General features: G+C 37.4%; 1 protein-coding gene across 9 annotated transcripts in view; it reads right to left on the minus strand.

The window, feature by feature from the left end:
- The window catches only part of LOC118525087 (ATP-binding cassette sub-family A member 9), a 59,861-nt gene that overhangs the window by 14,213 nt on the left and 24,229 nt on the right, over positions 1 to 21,419 (minus strand). For all 9 annotated transcript variants that reach the window (XR_013445174.1, XM_078066006.1, XM_078066007.1 and 6 more), the window contains 14 exons: positions 20,909 to 21,084; positions 20,407 to 20,526; positions 20,052 to 20,190; positions 19,324 to 19,414; positions 16,887 to 17,026; positions 14,045 to 14,164; positions 12,676 to 12,874; positions 10,609 to 10,775; positions 9,812 to 9,945; positions 6,737 to 6,874; positions 4,845 to 4,952; positions 2,538 to 2,711; positions 2,239 to 2,352; positions 207 to 326 (listed from right to left, as the gene is read on the minus strand). Coding sequence is in view for 8 of the 9 variants with exons in the window: in XM_078066006.1 (XP_077922132.1) it covers positions 207 to 326; positions 2,239 to 2,352; positions 2,538 to 2,711; positions 4,845 to 4,952; positions 6,737 to 6,874; positions 9,812 to 9,945; positions 10,609 to 10,775; positions 12,676 to 12,874; positions 14,045 to 14,164; positions 16,887 to 17,026; positions 19,324 to 19,414; positions 20,052 to 20,190; positions 20,407 to 20,526; positions 20,909 to 21,084 (1,940 nt within the window). In the remaining variant the exon portion in view is untranslated. The remainder of the gene's footprint in view (positions 1 to 206; positions 327 to 2,238; positions 2,353 to 2,537; positions 2,712 to 4,844; positions 4,953 to 6,736; positions 6,875 to 9,811; positions 9,946 to 10,608; positions 10,776 to 12,675; positions 12,875 to 14,044; positions 14,165 to 16,886; positions 17,027 to 19,323; positions 19,415 to 20,051; positions 20,191 to 20,406; positions 20,527 to 20,908; positions 21,085 to 21,419) is intronic.

A 21,419-nucleotide genomic window follows, 5' to 3' on the forward strand; every position in this document is an offset into this window, starting at 1 on the left:
ACTACAGAACCACCCTTGACCTTCATGAACCAAAGCAAAGCTTCTTATTAAATAACATGACTCTTGCCTGTGGTAAGAGAATGACCTTTCCAAGACAGAGATTTCAAATTTTGTAGATAAGGACTCTACCTACATTTCTACAATATCCTAGGCTATCTCCAATGCCACACACTTCATGACCTGAGGACAGGTGTGAAATTACTTACCTCAGAGAAAATGAATAGAGAACCAATCAGTGTGAAAGGTGGTATTAATATGGTGCAGAGAAATAACCCTAGAAATCCATATTCATTTAGATCCGTAGCAACTATCGAGAAGATGGTGATCTAAAAAAAAAAAAAGCATCCTAATTTCACTAAAGTGTAAAAAATCTGAATTTTAGTATGTTTTCCAAGAGGGTGGGAATTCATCTTGTAAATGTTCTTATTTTCAACTTTCCCCTCACACAGCAGTACTGCCACCATGTTTTTTTTCTTTGCGACACAAGATTCTATCAGAATTCTGTATTTGATTGACTATGACATTTTTAAGACACACCAGGGCTTCTCAAATTCAGTGTGCATGCAAATCAGTTGGAGTTCTTGCTGAAATTCAGAATCTGACAAGAGGGCTCTTTATCACACATTGCTCAGCCTTTTTCTTTTTTTTCATTTCACAGGAGGTCATGGACATCTGTTGGGGTTTAAACATACCAGTTATTCATTTTCACAGCTGCATAGTATTTCTTTGAGTGGATATGCAAGAATTCAACAATTTTGCCTTTAGAAAATGTGTTGTTTCAATTTCTCTGCTCCTATAAATAATGGCATACATAAATCCTTATCTATTGACACTCTTAATCTTTATTTTTTTAAGATTTATTTATTTTATTTTAGAGAGAAAGAGAGAGACTGAGCACAAGTGGGAGGAGCCGAGGGAGAGGGAGAAAGAATCTCAAGCAGACTCCACACTGAGCATAGAGCCGGACACGGGGCTCCATCTCACAACCCTGAGGTCATGACCTGAGCTGAAACCAAGAGTCCGGCACCTCACTGACTGTGCCACCCAGGTACCCCAACACTCTTAGTCTTTTAGGAAAGATTCTGAGAAATGTAAATGCAGGTTAAAATTTATGTGGATTCACATTTTCAACAGTTACTAACAGATTATTTTTCAAAACGATGGGGACAGTCTATGCTCTTATGAACATGAATGGGTGTGCATGTTACACCACCTCACTGACACTGGGTGCTATAATTAATTACTGTAGGTGTCCTTGTTTTATTGCTGATATTAGGTGAATAGCTGCATAAGTTTACTATGTACTGTAATATTTGCCATTGGTTTTTAGTAATTTGTCCTTCCTGTGCTTATACATTTTACTGGGCATTTTTAAAGGAATTATATGGTGTTTTCTTAATTCATGCAGTTTTCCTCTCTTAGTTTGAAAGCTCCTAATAGTGAACCATCATCTCAATCTAAAATAAATCATACTGGACTATTCCTCTTCTTATTATTTTAATTTATTTCTGGGTTTGCTTTGTCATCTTTTTATTTAGAGAACTGTCTTTGATTTTCCAAATTAATTTATCAATGATATTCTTTTTTACTCTATCTTTCTTTTTTTTAAGATTTTATTTATTTATTTGTCAGAGAGAGAAAGAGAGAGCACAAGCAGGGGGAGCAGCAGGCTCCCCACTGATCAAGGAGCCCAATGTGGGACTCGATCCCAGGACCCTGAGATCATGACCTGAGCTGAAGGCAGATGCTTAACTGACTGAGCCACCTAGGTGTCCCTATCTTTCTTAGGATTTGTTACTAAAGTTATGCTCACTTTATAAAAGGCACTATTACACTTTGTGGATTTTTTTTATATAAATGTTATAACCATGATTCCCAAAGTTTTGCAATCTTCATGCATGTTTAACAGAATTCAGTTGTCTCTACCAGTGCTTTTATAACATTTTTTAATTTTTTAAATTCTTTATTCTAATTTACTTCTTGGTCAGATTAATTTCATCCTTAAATGATTCTCCTTCCCCCCCAGCTTTATTGAGATATAATTGACATATATGGTTTATAAATATTTTCCCCATTCCATAGGTTGCCCTGTCATTTTGTTGATTGCTTTGTTTGCTATGCAGAAGCTCTTTAGTTTGACATTGTCCCTCTTGTTGATTGTACCTTTAAAATACATACTCTTAAAATTATTTTAAAATGATTTAAAAATCAAATAATATGCACTGTCTGCATACTTACAATTAAGAAGAAAAATGACCAAATACCACTATTTTTTCTCCCATTGCGAAAAATGAATGAAATCACGTATGTCAAGAAAATCAGAGATGAGACATATCCAATACTACACAGGATCTGAAAATAGAAATATTAAGGTTGGAGAAGGTAAATACGACCTAGGAAAGCATTCCTACTGAAACCTCAACTCCAAACTATGCGATAGCAAAGGTAATTTGAAGTTCTTTAGTTTAAGATAAATAATGTCATTGCATTCATGAAATATAGTCTAATAAAACTACCTCATAATTTTTGCCACTTACCTGAACTAACAGGTTTTGAATTATAAATATAATTTCATCTGGGCTAAAAACGTAATCCATTATTTGCATCAGAAGGAGGATCAAGAAGTAGAGTGGAATATCTACCAGCGCCTGGCCAAACCAGTACGCAGAAGGGTAGAGCCCTGAAATCCGTAGCTGGGAGTGAGCTTTTCTCTGGGAAAGAAAAGGAAGAATCGTCAAAAGTGCTGAATAGTTGAGGCTCGAGAAGTTGTAAATATGTGGTCACAAAATCAGTCATTTTTTTTTTCCTGTGTCCCTTTCATATATTATGCCGATTTAGTAAATGAGAGTTTTACTGGCCACACTCCTCCTTCAAGGGGATCGATGATGCTCCAAACTGCATGGTGACTTCATCATCTGAAGGAGAAATGCACTAATATAACCAGCTCACATTCTATCACAGAATGACTGGACATTGCCTCAGTAAGATTCCTGTTCTTGTATTCACAAAGCTACTCTTCCTTTTGACACTTGAGACTTGAAAACTGTACAAAGATTCAAAAGATGTAGGTCTACAAATTTCCTGTAAGATTCTTCAAATTTATGCTGGGTGTAAAGAGTCCATTAATTATCGGCATTTTATTTTAGGTCTAAGAAATGATCTTCTAACAGGTCAATTTCATTACCAACTCTTTAGGTTGGCATAAGAAGATGTCTGTTAAAACTAATAAGATAAAAATAAGACACTTATTGTCTTGAAGTAGACCACATTTTTCATTATTACATATGAAAACTAGTAAGTAGATTTTGATATTGTGACTCACTCTAAGCTATATTGTTGCGGTGATTGCCTTAACACAAGGCTTAAAATATTACTTGAACTTTAACAGAAGCACAAAAGCAATGGAAATTTTAAACCTAAAATTGAGTCTATATAAAGACATTCCCTAGGAAAAAAGTTAGAATGGAGATAAATATTCTGGAAAGGGGAGTGTATCTGGAAAAACAGCAGGAAAAAGAATGATAGCAAGGGTGTGTTAGAGAGTTGGACATTTTCTATTCAGTAATGTGTTCAATATATGTTTGCTGAGCCCACCATGTGCTTTGTGTTGGTCATGGGCTCTTGTGGAGTTTAAGTTGCAGGGGGCAAGAGAGATAAAGGTGATATGCAAATAAGTGTAGTGATAGCTACATAATTAAAATTGTGAAAATTAAAATTTAAGAAGTAAAATTAAGAGTGTTAAGATAAGGGTCATAGGAGAGGTGAATTGTAATTAGGGGATTTGTCAGAGGAGGTTCCCTTATGAAGGGCCTGAGTTAGGGTCTAAGTGGTGAGTAGGAATTATACAGGTGACAGGTAAGGAGCACAGTGGGCAGAGAGCATAGGAGAGAAGACCAGCAGTGGGGAGAGTTGACCCTCTCGGGAAACTGGAAAGACAGCATGGCTGGACATAGTTATTGAGGTAATAGTGGTGTCAGATCAAAGTGGAGAAAGACGTCCAGGTCCAGATCATGCACGGCTTTTCAGGCTACAGCAAGGATTTCATTCTTGCTCTTTGGTTTGCCAAGAAACCACTGGAGGGACTTAGGCAGGTAATCAACATGGTCAGGTGCATGTTTTTAAGTAATTGCTCTGTCCCACTGGGTGGAGAATGGGTAAGGAGAAGACTAATGGGGATCCACAGCGAGCAGTTAAGGAGGCTGATGTGCTCATCCAGGAGAGACATGATAGTGGATCTCCCTAGGGTGTTGAGGAGAGATGGAGGAATGTGGAAAGATTTAGACATATTTCAGAGGCAAATTCCATGACTTCACCATTAGCCGGCTATGGAGGTTAAGGAGAAAGAGATATCAATATCATGGAGTTGCCAATTTGATTTGGGTTTTAGATAAATACCCTATAAAAAAAATTTTAGTACAAGTATGTTCCAACCAAATGAAGCTAAAATGAATCTTGAAAGGGGCAGCCTTTTTCAACAATAAGCCAAAATGCTGTGGTGAGTTGGTTAGGACTGTTTAACTGAGTAACTTCACCACAATCTTAAAGCGAAAACCATCGCTGAGAGAGGCATTGTGATAATGACAGAGGGTTGTGACTACCAATAAAAATCTAAGTGATAAACCAGATGAAAGCTGCCATTCCCTGTTAGCTGATAATATTCTGCAGCTGTCCTTCCTGAGGTCTCACAGTTGTTTAAGAAAAATAACATTTTCTTCATATTTGCCAACCTTTTATTAAAAGCATATAAATTAGGTGCACCACCCCCATAGAAATGTACGGTCATAGAGTGGAGAAGGGGTCTCTGAGTAATAAGAACATGCAAGGACTTTGTTAACTCTTCTTACTTTATAGTCCCCGATGCTGCTCATCGCAATGTAAGGAGTAAAACAGGCCGCCACAGGTATCCAGAAGAAGGCATTGCTCAGGTACCCATGCTCATAAGACATGTGCTCCTAAAATCACGCAGACCATGTGAACTGCTAGCAATTGGACGTCTGGTTCATTTGTGCTTAATCTTAACTAAGTCATTCAAATATGTGAATTAGGGTTATGAAGAATGTGGGGCAGCTCCCCCGCACCCCCAAATCTCTATAGCTTTCCAACAGCATGCAAGAGGCACTCAACAGTTCTTACAGCTCTTTCTGAAGAAGCACAGAGGTTAACGCAGGGGTGGAAGTTGTTAACTACCCGCATGATGGCCACATCAAGCAATGAACAAGGGAAAGGAGAGAGAGCTTGACAGTGAGGGCATCTCTGCAGCAGCCGAAGGGAAATTCTGCTCTGCATCATTGAGTGCATCTTCCTCCACACAAGCGACTGGAGTCAAAGCTAAACACTACCCAAGACAATCAGGCAGGTCACCTAGGCTGTGGCGGCCACATACGTAGAAGCTACAGGTAGCAGATACAACTAGAGAAAGCAGGATGTCTCCAGAGCAGCATTTCTTCCTGTCTTAATCTCTCCATCTTTCCTCTCTGCTTCCAGCCCCAGCAGTGGAGAAAAGAGGGGGTGGGGAGTCTGAGCAAGGTCACTCTCTCCTTTCTACTCCAGGATGTTAGACTAGAAAAGGGGGGAAAAGGGCAAAGCCCACCACTGCCCACCCACCCAGTCCACCGCCATTAGGCCACAAATTGACCCTGCGGTGTTTGAATTGGATAGGAAATTGAAGTTTTGGACAGCGCTGGAATAATTCTCAATAACAAAGAGTGACCAGGGAGCTGTAGAGTATGCCCATGGTGTCATTTCAAGAAGGCGAAGGGAGATTCAAGATGGCGAGATGATAGAGCTGCCCACCCTCCCCCACTGTGGCGTGTGGAGGTTCTGTGGAGATTCTGTGGAGGTTCTGACTCAAGATCTGAGCAGGCCTGGCAAACTGTAATTCAAACAAAAACTGCTTCTAGTTCAGCCTGTCTGCTGATCTAGTCAAAGCTGAACGTTCTTTAATGGAAACTCGATGCGCTCCGAAGAAAAATAATACAAATAGCAATAGTGATCACGAGAGCAGTTTATCGAGTGCCTGTGGTTTCCGATGTTTTTGTGCCTTACTCATCGTCTTTAACTCAGTCAACCGCACCTGCTACTCATGTTGCCTTATTTACTTCTTAAGAAAACTTTGAGATGAAGTTTTTATCTGTACTTTTTTCCTATGGATTGCTGAGCCAAGGGCTACAGAAGGTCAAGTTGTTATGGCCACATTGTCTGGCCTTTAAGACTCTGGCTGTTTCAACGAGGTCCCATTACCTACCGCAACAGACGGTGACAGATCTAAGATGAAAATTTGTCAGTTCTTTTCCTCAACTAATTGCATTTTCTGCTGTTCCACTGACCCCAAGTCATCCAATTCAGGTTATAATGTTGCATAGTCATTACTAGATAGTGTGTGTATGTATATAGGTGTGTGTGTGTATAAACCCGTAAATGTAAACTACATGTATGTAAAACATACACTTACTCAAGAACAAGTTCACAAAAATTAACATGATGTTATTTCAGCATTTCAAGTGTCTTGAAAACTCCTTAAAGTTCAGGATAAGTGAGATAATATTATACTTACTTCAGGGGCGCCTGGGTGGTGCAGTCGGTTAAGCATCCGACTCTTGATTTCGGCTCATGTCATGATCTCAGTGTTGTGGGATCGAGCCCCGCATCGGGCTCCAAGCTGGGCGTGGAACCTGATTAGGACTCTCTCTCTTTCTCTCTCTCTTCCTCTGCCCCCCCTCTAAAAAATTATACTTACTTCAAAATATGTGCTTCTGTCAGTCCGAATGTGTTCTGAAGAATTAAAAATTCTAAGTAGCCCATTGCTGATGATATCCATGAGGACAGGAAAGCAATTCAGCCTTTTGGTGTTACATGCTATTGAGAACCTGTGATCCTAAAATGTAACAAATATGCATTCTAAGTCCTCAGAAAGCAAATACAAAATTTAATGAAAGAATATGGTAGAAAATCGTTCGAATTATTGACAAAACAGGAAGGCTAAAGCACTAAATGTGATTAATATCACCATCACCCGTATTATTTGATTAATTCCTGATATACCGCAAGGAATAATTCAGTATTTTGCTCTTTACTGACCATAGCATCAGCCGTGTGGCTATTTATGCCTAAATGCTCACAAAATGAAATACCTCAGATGCTTTTTAGCAGCAATACCATAAAACTCCACAAAGCAATGTCTCTTTGACATGGCAGTAGGCTTCCTTTCAAAATGCGATACATGCACTTTATAAATTAAGAATGCGTGGATACTTGGAAGCAGAAGGCAGGCAGCTACTGTCATGAAACCATAGGTTTTCACAAATACTGAGCTTGCAGTAGCAATGCTGCATGTAAAAATCTCTTTTAGGGGCACCAGGGTGGCTCAGTCGTTAAGCATCTGCCTTCGGCTCTGGTCGTGATCCCAGGGTCCTGGGATTGAGCCCCTCATCAGGCTCCCTGCTTGGCAGGAAGCCTGCTTCTTCCTCTCCCACTCCCCCTACTTGTGTTCCCTCTCTCACTGTCTCTCTCTCTGTCAAATAAATAAATAAAATCTTTAAAAAAAAAAAATCTCTTTTAAAATGACATTTTAAAATCATTTCACAGTATATGTAAGTCCTAATGCTGTACACCTTAGACTTATACAGTGCTGCATATTACTTTTATCTTAATAAAACTGGGGGGAGACATATGGTAAAAAATGTTACATCTCTCTCTATATATTATATAAAATATATGACGTGTATATACATATATATAACATGATTACTTCTTGCCCAAATAAAAAGAATGTAAGTAAGTTATTATTTGGGCATGCATTTTTGCAATCACAAATAAATCACATGGATTGTATCTAATCTAATTACTTAAAGTAATGTTTACTGATATTAAGAATGCCATTTTTTAAACTATTTTTCTGAGCACACCGGAAACTAGCCTGATTAAAACATACCAAAGACCAGTTTGATCAAAGGTAATTTCTAATTTTATTATTGGCACACAAATTATTTCTGAAAATTAACTCCGACAAGTTGCAAATGGTCAAGCGTTATAACATTTACCTGCTGTGGCTTACACATATAACACTCTCTTGTTATCTTTTTTCATTTGTCTGTCACAGGGATTTCTCCCCAAACTCCCACAGGGTCTAGGCAGGTCATATACATGCGTGAAGCAGCATGGGGATAGAGCAACTTGGCAAGTAAAGTCCAAGTCTAAACTGGGCAACTGTTTCTCAATTCCAACCACAGACTGCCAGAATTAGCATATGGAGGGATTTTTCAAGGGAAGCAGAAATGTAAATTTTTATAAGAATTACACCAATCTTAAATATTGCCAAATAAGGCAGTCCTTCTCAAACTTCAGTGAGCGTACTAATCTGCAGATTTTATTAAAGTGCAAATACTCAGTAGGTCTGGAGTGGGGGCTAAGAGTCTGCAATTCTTTTCTTTTCTTTTTTTTCAACATCTGGCACATAATTTTTATTTATTTACTTATTATTATCATTATGTTCAATTAGCCAACATATAGTACATCATTAGTTTTTGATGTAGTGTTCAACGACTCATTAGTTGAGAGTCTGCATTTCTAACAAGCTCCTAGGTGATCCACTGTTGTTGATTCATGAACTGCAAGTTGTAGGAAACAGAAATTTTTTTTTTTAAAGATTTTATTTATTTATTTGACAGAGAGAGAGCACAAGTAGGCAGAGTGGCAGGCAGAGGGAGAGGGAGAAGCAGGCTCTCCGCTGAGCAGGGAGCCGGTCGTGGGGCTTGATCCCAGGACCCCAGGATCATGACCTGAGCCGAAGGCAGCCGCTTAACTGACTGAGCCACCCAGGTGCCCCAGAAACAGAAATTTTTTAATATCAGATAGCTGAATATAAATATTTATCTAAAGATTTGACCCATTTGTATAAAGTTTAGCAGCCAAGACTTGAGCTTCTTAATGTCAGGAAACAAACTGAGGGTTGCTGGAGTGGGGGGTGGGGTGGGAGGGATGGGGTGACTGGGTGACGGACACTGGGGAGGGTATGTGCTCTGGTAAGCGCTGTGAATTGTGCAAGACTGTTGAATCTCAGATCTGTACCTCTGAAACAAATAATGCAATATATGTTAAGAAAGAAAAAAAAAAAGAAGAATGTAGCAGGAGGGGAAGAATGAAGGGGGGGAAATCGGAGGGGGAGAAGAACCATGAGAGACAATGGACTCTGAAAAACAAACTGAGGGTTCTAGAGGGGAGGGGGGTGGGAGGATGGGTTAGCCTGGTGATGGGTATTGAGGAGGGCACGTTCTGCATGGAGCACTGGGTGTTATGCACAAACAATGAATCATGGAACACTATATCTAAAACTAATGATGTAATGTATGGGGATTAACATAACAATAAAAAAATTTAAAAAAAAGAAAAAAAAGTCTACTGTAAAAAAATTAAGAACGATTTTTTTTTTTTGGTAATGGAACTGAAGTTCACGATAGATATTAATCAGACTTCTTATTAGAGGATTCCTCAAAGTGTCATTTGAGTTGAAATCCAATTGAGAATAAGATTTAAGTTCATTATTGGAATGGAATACAATCTATAATAAGATTTAAATTCATTGTGAATAATAGTGCATACAATTTAATGAGGAATAAAATCAAACAGCATTTCATTCTGTGTTGTTATAATGGAGGCTATGGGCAAATATTTGCAGTACAGCTTCTCCTCTTACAAATGAGAGATATCCCATCTGTTTGTGTTAAATTGGCCTTTTATGTCCGTTGTTAGGTATTATTCAAATGGCGTCCATACCCCATCTTTGGTGAGATGCAACAGTCAGAACCCAACATACCTTGTCATCACCTGACACAGTGATAACACCATTGTATGATAGCTCGTTTGGGCCACTTCTAGTTCCAAAGGCATCCACTTCCAAAGCTATGTTCTGTTGCCTCAGTGAATGTATAAAGTTATCAATACTTGACCCTATCATGAAGGTAAAAATCAAAAGAAGCAAGAGGGAAGTAAAACAACAGGCAAGTAATAATAAAAAAAAACAAAAACAAAACAAAAAAAACCCTAAAGTAAACTAAATGATGTCACCCAAAGCATACCATAATAAAAGATTGTCTAAGGATTTCCTTAGAAAGGCAGAAATGATGCTATGACACCAAAATCCATTCTGATATCAAAGATGGGACAAGATTACTTTCCCTAGAGCCTAGCCATTTACATATAATTTCTGTTAGTGTAAAAATACTACTTAAAATTAACATCATAATTCTTAAAGATATTAATCTTCTATTTTCTTAGAAATTTGGAACAGATTTTTTTCCAGCGCCCAAGAATGCATAGTACTTCAAAAATGTTGTGGAAAGGCCTCAAAGATCAGTCAATGATTTATCTTACTAAATCCCCTTTGGTTGTTCGGTGCAATCAACTTTAGGATTTAAGTAACCTTGCAAGATGTGTTTCTAACATAAACTTCCTAACCTTGAATTTTTCATTTTTTAAAATTAATTTCCTATTTGGCCTCATATGTGTTTTCTAAAACATACAGAATTTATTTTTCCCCTCATGGTTTATGTTGTCTGGGGAATCTCTCAAGAAGAACAACACTGAAAAGTTACATTTTAGCTCTATGTTTACCTGTTTTATTGATGACCAGTAAGTGGGTCAGAGGAGCTTGAGGTGGTTGTCCCGGAGAGAGGAAGTACATATTAGGAGTCAGTCCCCAAGAATAACTTTTTTGATATAACTCATAGAATAGATGTTCCAAAAGCTGAGGGCAAAAGCTGATGCCAAAAAGCAATAATCTACATGGAGGAAAATGTAAAAGAAAAAAAAAAAAATCTATAGCAACTTTTGTAGATTTTTAAGTTTGAGTAGATAATGGATATTAAAATAGAAATAAATTCTAAGCACTAATCAAATATAGGAATCATGCTTCCCCCCCACCCCCACCCCTTATTTCTTTTTTCTAAAATGAAATGGTTCCTACGTATCTATGCTTGGTCTTTCTATCTCTCTAAATGCCTCTCCTCCGCCCCCCCCCTCATTTTGGACATGTCACTCAAGCTCATGATGTTGGCTAGGTATGACTCTTAAATATCTCTCCAATTCCTACTTCTTTCCTCTGTTTCCATCTTGCATTTCTTCCTTTTTCTAGACCACTGAACACAGGCATATACCACCAACACTCAAACGTACCACACTCTGAAACTTTTTCCCTTCCTGTTCCCAATTTGTATAAATTACAACGTTTTCTCATTCACTCAAGTTCCCAAGGATCATTTTCCACTAATCTGTCTCCTTTAAGTCTCTTTTCTGAATAGCTGAAAATTTCTGTCATATCATCATTATTAGGTGCCTAAAAACTTTTCTCTTCCACTTTTCAAGTTTGGACCTTAATTGTCTCTCTCCTGACCTCTTTCAGTATTGTCCTCAATGACTGTTTTCCTTGTCTCTAGAGTCTACCATTTCTGAGCCTTTTTGCACTGTTGCCCAATTAAGTGCAATTTGGCAATCTGTTTATTTTATTTTATTTTATTTTTTATTTTACAGAGAGAGTAAGAGTGAGCGCAAGTGCGGGGAGGGGCAGAGGGAGAGAGAAAGAGAAATCCCCAAGCAGACTCCCTGCTGAGTGCAGAATCTGACACAGGGCTGGATCTCACGACCCTGGGATCATGACATGAGCTGAAATCTAGAGTCGGATGCCCAACAGACAAGCCACCCAGGTGCCCCTCCCTGGCAATCTGTTCTAATTATGTCAATCATCTTTTCAAATAAAAAAGAAAACTTCAATACTTCCTTACTAGTCATAAAGCCCAAACTCTTCAGCTGTATGTAATACGTTATCAAAATTATTTTTTACTTTTCTGGATCCTTTATGTTGTAATCGACTCAAATTGATAATAGCTCTTCTGAGTTTCCATGTATCTCCATAGTCAGTATTGCCCCCTCTGCCTGAATTTCCATCCTCCTTTCTTTCCTTGGCTAACTGTTACATTTTCCTACACCAGACTCCATTTCTCCCTCATATAAAATGATTTTTCTGATGCCCATATTGGAACATAATCTTTCACATACTGAATGTTCTGGTTGACAATATTATCTAATCTTATGCTATGGTTTTGAGTGTACTTCTAATTACCTTCAAGAGCCAAATCTCATGTCTGATTTATTTTGATAAGTGTTACAGATATTTAACATAGAGTGTTATGCAGAAGTGCTAACAAATATTTTTTAATGAATGATTCCTGGCTGGAGAGCAGGATTTTTGCAAGGAGGTATTACTCAATGAACAGCCCGAAGCTATAGGGAAATGTGTGAACCATGAAGCAGGTTCCAGAGAGTGGATGGCTCAGATCCAGCCTGGCACAGGGCTATTTGGGCAAAGAGGAAGTTCTGGGGATGGGACCCAAGTGCTAACTTCCATGCTTCAGAAAAACGATTTCAACCCTTGGATAAGAGCAGATTCTGTGTGAAATTAAGAGAAAAAGCCCAAACTTTACCGGGTTTAATTACATACCCACCAAAGCAATTGGAAATTGTTTTCTGTGTTAAAAAAAAGACCACATGCAATTGCTGGAATTTATCTCAGAGGGGTTTTTCTTGTGTTTTGTTTGTTTATTTATTTGTTTGTTTTTGTTTTTTTCCCCTTGAATTTATTTTGAGAGCACTAACCCAACATATCTGAAACACTTGGGTACTCACATGGTCAACAGAGTTTTTTTTTCATTCTTTAACTTGAGGAAGCGAACTTTTGCTATTGCACAGAGCTGCTGTCTCCAGAGAGCCATGCCGCTGATTGATTTCTTTGTTTCCTTAAAGGAAGACAAAATTTGTTCCAGCTCAACAACGCTTCCTGTGTCTTTTGTCCTATTACTTTGTAACTCTCCCCAAATTCCAACATCTATAAAACATAAAATCAATAATTTATAATGTGTCATTTTAGATGTGCATTACTTAGATTTTTCTATGACCATCTTTTCACCAAATGGTGTTGGAGTAGAGAATCTTGGGCAAAGATGTTAATAAACGAATTCATGGCATTATGAGAGTAACTACCAAAGAAAAGGAAACAGAGCAAAAAAAAAAAAAAAAAAAAAAGGCATAATACAAGAAGAAAAACTAATGACATAATGAAAGAAATCTTGTATTTTCTTTTTAAAAAGGTTTATGTCTATAGCTTTAAGGACTTAATTTATTCTAGGGAAATCAATGAAAAGAAACCCATGTTTAGCCTAGAAAAATCTACTCATTGCAAAAGATAAACTATCAGTATTTCTGACTAAGGTGGAAGAGTTGGTATATATATAGAACTCTCCCCATCCCCTTCCAAGGGTATAAAATTGGTAGAGACAATATTTTTTCATGTAGCCATGGTTGAAAACAAGAAAAAAGTTACCTCTTTTGGAAGACAAGCCTAGAGAAACTGATCAGCTCTAGACTTTGAGAAAGCTATAGTATATGTATATTAAAAGTTAAGCATAACCACAAGTATATAACTTCAAAAGTGGATAAAAGAGGGAAAGAGGTATTTTTAAAAATCCACTCAATCAATAAAAAATAGAAAATGGAAAATAAAAAAGAACATAGAAAAGAGTAAACCAGAAGCAAGGAATTATCTTAGATCAAGTAGAGAGGACTTTCCAAGGAATGGCAATTATACCAACAGCAAATCTTTCCAATAACAACAATGTAACCCTGAAGATATTGGAACAGTAGCCTCAAAATGTTACAAGAAAAGTTAACTGTCAAGATACAATTTTAATTTCCTTCTCTCTATAGCACTTACATTATATATTTATTGTCTACTCCATAAGGACCTAGTCTTGTATACTGCTATATCCCACACCCTTAGTAAAATGCATAGTACAAAATAAGGAATTTAAGAGGGGGGACCAGTATTGGGAGAAAAGGGAAGAAGGAGATAGAAATATATCTCTTCTCTGCTCTAAGTTTTCCCAAGACCAGACTGAATCAGAGCACCTCCAAAAGCATACAACCTCATCATTCAAAGTATATTTTCAAAATAGAATATTCTACAGAAAGATAAAATTGAAGTTTCTTTTGTTTTTACCTGATTCATCAATAGCTGATTTTCCTTCTAATTTCAAGAACACTTCATTCAAAGTTGTCAGGGAAACACCATAATTCTCAATGCCCTGGTTAGAGCATCTGTCAAGATCCCTGTAAAGATCTAAAAGTAGTCACAAAAATGCATTAGAAGAATATTAATTTGTAATGAGATTGATAGTAACTATATTTTTCAACAACAGAGAACATGTGTGATAGGCCAAAAGCATTCATAAGAAACAAAGCTATGATATAGACATTCCCTTATTTCTAAAATAACCTATACAGTGTGTGTCCATGTCTTGAGTATAAAATTGTAATCACCTATGTTTCATTCTTGGAAAGCTACATATGCAGAGTTCTTTAAGAAATACTATGTTTTATTTATTCTGTTTTTAAAAAATTAATTCTGTTTGATAATGGGAGTGTAATAAATGAACTGAATGCTTGTGGTCTCCCATAAATCCATATGTTGAAACCCTACCCTCCAGGTGTGATGGTATTAGGAGGTGGGGGCTTTGGGAGGTAATTAGGATTAGATGAAGTCCTGAGGGTGGAGCTTTGATTAATGGGATTAATACCTTTGAAAGAGTCACAAGAAAGCTGGCTTCCTCTCCCTGCTTCTTGCCGTATGGGAATACAAGAAGTCTGCACTCTGTAACCCCAAAGAGGTAATTCACTAGAACCCAAAGGTGCTGGAACCCAGATCTTGGACTTCCCAGCCTACAGAACCGTCAAAAATCAGTATGCTGTTTGTAAGCCCCCCAGCCTATGGTATGTGTTATAGCACCCCCAACTGACTAAGGTAGGAAATATTAAATTCTAAAACCTTGTTAATTCAGGAATATTATTCCAAAAACTGAGAGAAGAATGCTCTTAGGAATAACTAGTAGGCAGTAAAATAACAAATGCAAAATAACTAATGTTTATAGAAATAATTAGGTGCTGCACAATCTTCCCTAGTTTAGAGAAATATATAAGTTAAAGGAAAGGATAAAGTATGTATGTAACTTTGCATTTACTCTATCTCTCTTTTTCAGCTTCTGACCACGGTATGAAGATTACACAAGAGCCTTCAAAGAAGGTAGGTCTTGAGAGACAAAGGATAAGAGACTCTTAACTATAGGAAACACACTGAGGGTTGCTGGAGGGGAGGGGGGGTAGGGGTATGGGGTAACTGGGTGATGGGCATTAAGGAGGGCACATGATAGAATGAGCACTAGGTGTTATATGCAACTGATGAATCACTGAACTCTACCTCTGAAACTAATTATACACTATATGTTAATTAATTGAATTTAAATAAAAAAATAAAAGGGACATCATGCTGCAAAAAAATTTTAAAAAGAAGGTAGGTCTTTATAGGGATTAGTAGGTCATTTGGCAGGTTTTTTTTTTTTTAAGATACTGGGAATAGTTTGGGGGAAGTTCAGGAAAATGTGAAGTAGAATAAAGGATAAACTAATCCAAATATTGGGAGAAATTAAAGGTATCTATCTTAAGGGTATGTTAAATAAATAAATATACAGATGTAGTCATGGTTCCTAAGTGTTGGTTCTTTTTCAGTCTTTCTTTAAATTGTGCATTCCCCTTTGAAATGCATTTAACAAATAATCAGGTAACACTTTGCTTTGTGGGTTTCATAAAGGTTTCTGCTTCCATAGGTCACGTATATCAAAGACATGGTATACACATCTAAGACTGCAGTGATCTCACTGATTCTAAGATAATACATTTCATCATCTTTTACCATATTTGAAATGAGAATGTATCACAAATGCTGGTATGTCATTGTCTGTTTCTTTCTTGGTAACACATCCTAGGGCTGAGGCTGTCTTAGACTTGGAGAAATAACCATAGCTTCTATGTCAGGTATGATTCCAGGTGCTGTGCTTATTTTTAATATCTTAATAATATATTTAAATATATTAAATAATTTAATCCTCATGAGAATCCTATAAAGTTAGTACTCTCATTATTCCCTTGTTACAAATAGGGAAATTGAAGTACAGAAAGGTAATATAACCTGTCCAGGATAATGGAGCTCCTAACAGCCCTGCTGGGATTTGAACATACCCAGTCTGGCTCTAGTATCCCAGCTTTCAATCACCGCACTCTACTGTCTAGTACTATATTTCTTTATGAACCATGATTATGGCAGGCTTATTGATTCAAGCAGGCAGCCCCGGAGCCATTATCCTCCATTAAAAGCTGGCAAATTCCTTGAACTGAAAACAAACACATTCTATGGTTATACTTTTTTTTTTTTTTAATGCAATCTACCTGAAAACTCTTGGCAAATGAAATCATACTGGGGGACCAGGTAGAAAAGTGGGAATGGCAATGAGCCTCCAGGCTTCTGTATTTGCAGCAAAGCTGTGAGTTTAGAATTGATCATAATTACTATTCGGTTACTTAGATTATAACATTATGTCACAGTGTTTATAATAAAACCATCTACATGTGGCAGCGTACCATTCCCTTCGCTCCCATTTAACACTCTATGCTGTTTTCACAGACCCCTCCTTGCCGGACCAGGTTCTCTCATTCATTCCTGAAACAAATGTCCCAAATATTCTTAATTTTAGCTTGATGTGGTCCTGTACCTCTTAACTGCCCAGATTACCACTTGAAGCATATTTAGCATCTTTTGCCTCAGTTTCCTCATAAGTGATCTGGGGATAATATCAGGGGCTAATATTAGCAGTAACTTTGGGGAATATTAAAGGATTATGCACAGTGCCATGCACTTAGCAAGAATAAAAATGTCATCCATCATTCTTGAGGCCACCGTTATCATTAGTAACATCGTTATAAATCATTCTGTGGTCTCTATGTTCTGTTACCTGGAAATTTGTTTGTCCTCTCCAAAGGCAAAATATATATGAGCTTTTCTTCACTTTGTGCTGTTAATTTGGCATCAGGGATGTGCTGTTTAACAAGTGATGTTATATTGTCTGGATCACACATTTCATTCAGATGCAAACTGACATTTAAAAAGAGCATGTTAATGCTATTTTTATCCAATACCATCTCTACAAACAATTGTAGTATGTTTGTCACTTCATTAATATTTATGAGACTATATATATATATATATATATATATATATATATAATCTAATGGAAGAAGCAAGACTTAAAAATAAATAGTCCAAAGATAGTCCACATTAATATAGTCCAAACTATATAATCTAGAGACACCAGTATAAGGGGTAATAACTCAAGGATTATTATTTGGAGGAAAGATATATTCAGCTAGATGTTGGCTGAAGTGAGGTGGAGGAAATGCCTGATTTTGTCTCCATCTATCCAAAAGCTCAGCTTTGAATTTCCCCTTTGCAGTAAAGTACGGGTTTTGCAAAAACTAAGACTTGAACATGGTGAACACAGACACAGGGGTAACTTGATAGAGTCATTAAGAACATGGTCCTAATGTCCCACTGATCCACATTCCAGAACTCAGGCTTAAGGTCTTGCAGTGTCAAATTTCCATCAAAATTCCAATCAGTGTTCTTATACTCAGCTCTCAAAGAATTTCAAAAGACAGATTAATATAAAGTATGCATGTGATCACACAGAGCCTTGCACCAAGTAAACCTTCAATATATGTTAGCTGATTTTATCATTTTTATTGTCCAAAATTTATTCGAGTCAAAGCTGATCTGTCTTCTTGGTGAGAACACGTAAAGTTCTTCATGAAATCATCAGATTTTAGAAGCACCATTATTAGTCACATCCACTGAAATTTACTGGGGCTATCAAATGATGAGGACATCACTTTGATGATACAAACCTAAAAAATCAATTTTAGGTAAAACTATTCTGTGTTTACAAGGCCCTATGCAATACACGATCTAGGATCCCAAACAGAAAGAATACAGAACTTTCCCTGGAGGAGCTTGGAACATAGCAGTCATATAAAGCAGCATATTATAGAAGAAGTGAGGAAGAGGGAAGTTAAGTCAATTAAGCAATGTGGGTATTATTACCACTATTATATAAATGAAATTACTGAGGATCAAAGACCGGTTAATTAAGTTGACTAAGGCAACAGTTCAAAATAGTGCTGCCCAGGTTCCAGAAAAGAGGATGCTTATTAAGGAGAAAATATTCAAAAAAGACTTTCAAGAATGGATAAGACTTGAACTTGGCTAAAATGGGTTGAAGGAGGACATGTCAAACAGACATCCTACCTTGAGCAGAGAGAAGACAACTAAATCACGGAACATACTTAGAAAACAATGAGGGGTCCATTTTAGTTGGAAGGTATTGATTCAATTAGATTGTACCAAGCAATCATGATGGAATGGTAGATTTGATCAGATTAAACCCTCAGTAAATAATGTACAGAATACATTTAACCTCTGAGGATAAAGTGCCTTAAATTATTTTTTAAGAAATACTAATACTGGGCCCCTGGGTGGCTCCGCTGGGTAAGCGACCGCCTTCAGCTAGGTCATGATCCTGGAGTCCCAGGATCAAGTCCCGCATCGGGCTTCCTGCTCAGCAGGGAGTCTGCTTCTCCCTCTGACCCTCCCCCCCCATGCTCTCTCTCTCTCTTATTCTCTCTCTCAAATAAATAAATAAAATCTTAAAAAAAAGAAACACTAATATTTTAGCAGGAAGTATAGGGAGAGATTCATATCACACCTGTAATCTTGGCCCAAAGATTCTACCACTTTAAGTAATGTGAGATTGGGTATATTACTAAAACTCCCTGACCTGTCAGAGGCTAACAATACCATCTTCTTACAGTTATCTGAAGGATTAAATATGACTATATGAGTATTCCATATGTAAATATCTTAGCAAGAACCTAGAGCATAGCCAATATGGAATAAGTGATAGACATTACTTAATAATAATAATAATAATAATTAATAATGATATTAATTACTATCAGGAAGAGAAGAAGATAGAAAAGAATGAGGGAGAAGATGAAGTCAGGGAGAACAGAGAGGAGACTTGAAATTGTCACAATGAACAAAAAGAAGCATTGGAAAAATGTTGAGAGAGGGTTGGAATGCCATTAAATTTCTCTTTGCAAACAAGGTGTTGTGAAAATATTTTCCAAAAATGTTGTTTAAACTTAGCTTAATCATCCTTGTAGTCTCCATGTCTACAATCCCACCTGCCCTTCGTTCTAGCTAAGAAAGAGATCAGTTGTTCTAACACAGCGCTCTTGAAAGGATCTTAATAATTTTGTAGCCTACTTTAACATACTAATACGATCTCTTGTCTGCAACATGTTCTAATATGTCTCCAAAAACACAGGTTGTACCTTAAATGGTAGCCGATGCCCCATTTCTTCTTCAGGAATAGAGAAGAGCCCGCACACTTCAGCCTCCCATTGGATATAAACACCTTCCTATCTAAGCAGAAAAGAAAAACAATGCATTGTATCAAGAGGTTATTCTCTCACTGTTTATAAAAGAACAAATCCATTAACAAATAATGCATTTTAGGAGCATGACCCACTAAAATATTTGCATTCTAATTCTGGTCGTACGTAAGCCAATTTCTTTGTTATCCAATAACTTAAATGATATGTTAGTTTATTCTCTAGTATGTTGAGAAAAATTATCATACAATGGGAGGATCTGTTTCAAGCCAACTGACATTCCTACTGAATAAAACATAGTATATATTTGAGAGTATGCTATATATTTACAACCAACGAGTTGCTTTGCAATAGGATCAGAATACATCTATGGGACAATGTACATGGAGACGCAGACATTCAAATGGACGACAGCAAGAATCTCCTGTCTTCATGAAAGTCACACATACACCCATAGCAGGTGTGTTGGAAATTATCTACACATATTTCACTCATATCCCTAATTTCTCACTAAGACACATGAGAGAAAACCGAGAACCACCATGAAAGGACATGGATGGAACTTGAAGGCATTAGGCTAAGTGAGATAAATCAGAGAAAGAGAAAGACAAATACTGTATGATCTCATTTATATGTGGAATCTAAAAAAAAAAAAAAAAAAAATTCACCAGCCAGGATGTCAGCCTCATCCATGAACTGGGTACTGAAGAGAATGACTCTATCGGATTTCCTCTCTTTTAGGAGGTTCCATACACAGTGCCTTGAAAGAGGATCTGATCCAGCAGTTGGTTCGTCCAATAGCAAAACCTGCACAGTAGGGAAACATAAAATCATTTTCCACTTTCAGGTAAATTTTTTTTTTAAAAACAATATATGTGTAAAAGTGTTTGGGAGAAATATCGTACTACTTAATTTTTCACTTGAACAATTCTTTTATATTTACCATTTGCAAATTCAGTTGGATGGAATACACTAGTTCCACAGTCCTCAAGCTCATTCACCAATAATTAGGGCTCGACTTACCTGAGGGTCTCCTAAAATGGCAATCCCAAAAGTTAGTTTCCTTTTTTGTCCACCGCTTAAATTTTGAGCAAGAATATCTTGAATATTTTCCATCTCCAAGTCCCTTAAAACTTGTTGCATCTAACCAAAAAGGAAAGAAAAGAAGAGAGGAGAGGAGAGGAGAGGAGAGGAGAGGAGAGGAGAGGAGAGGAGAGGAGAGGAGAGGAGAGGAGAGAGAAGAGAAGAGAAGAGAAGAGAAGAGAAGAGAAGAGAAGAGAAGAGAAGAGAAGAGAAGAGAAGAGAAGAGAAGAGAAGAGAAGAGAAGAGAAAAGAAAGGAAAAGGATGTTTAGTCCAAAACCCAGCATGTTTGTTTTAAAAACACAATCATTTTGCTGTTCATTGCCAAGGGCCTTTTTGCCCTTTTGATGATGCACCATGTAGAAATAACATAAATACATTTAGAACTTTCCAGATAAACAATTTCATGTTCATGGCTGTGTGACATCTAATATGTTCCTCTACCTCTTGTTCCACTTCATGTGGCTGAATCCCTTTTATTTTAGCGAAGAGCCTGAGATTTTCTTTCACAGTGAGGAAGCCAAATTGCACGTTGGATTGTGGACAGACTCCAGTGAGCTTGCTAATGGTTTTGGTGTCAGTCATTTCCGAAAGGGTGTGATTATAGATTGTGACCGAACCTAGAAGTAGAAAGGTTGACAGTTAGCAACAGGATAACATGCCATGGTTCATTTAAGATGTTTTAAAGTGAAAAACAATGGGTGTCAAACACTAGAGTCTTTTTTTTTTTTTTAGGATTTTATTTATTTTTTTGACAGAGAGAGACAGCAAGAGAGGGAACACAAGCAGGGGGATTGGGAGAGGGAGAAGCAGGCTTCCCTCGGAGCAGGGAGCCTGATGCAGGGCTCCATCCCAGGACCCTGGGACCATGACCTGAGCCGAAGGCAGGCGCTTAACAACTGAGCCACCCAGGTGCCCCCAAACACTAGAGTCTTTTAAGCATACTGGATCTATA

This window comes from Halichoerus grypus, chromosome 2 (assembly GCF_964656455.1).
Source record: "Halichoerus grypus chromosome 2, mHalGry1.hap1.1, whole genome shotgun sequence".
In the NCBI taxonomy this organism is placed as follows: domain Eukaryota; kingdom Metazoa; phylum Chordata; class Mammalia; order Carnivora; family Phocidae; genus Halichoerus; species Halichoerus grypus.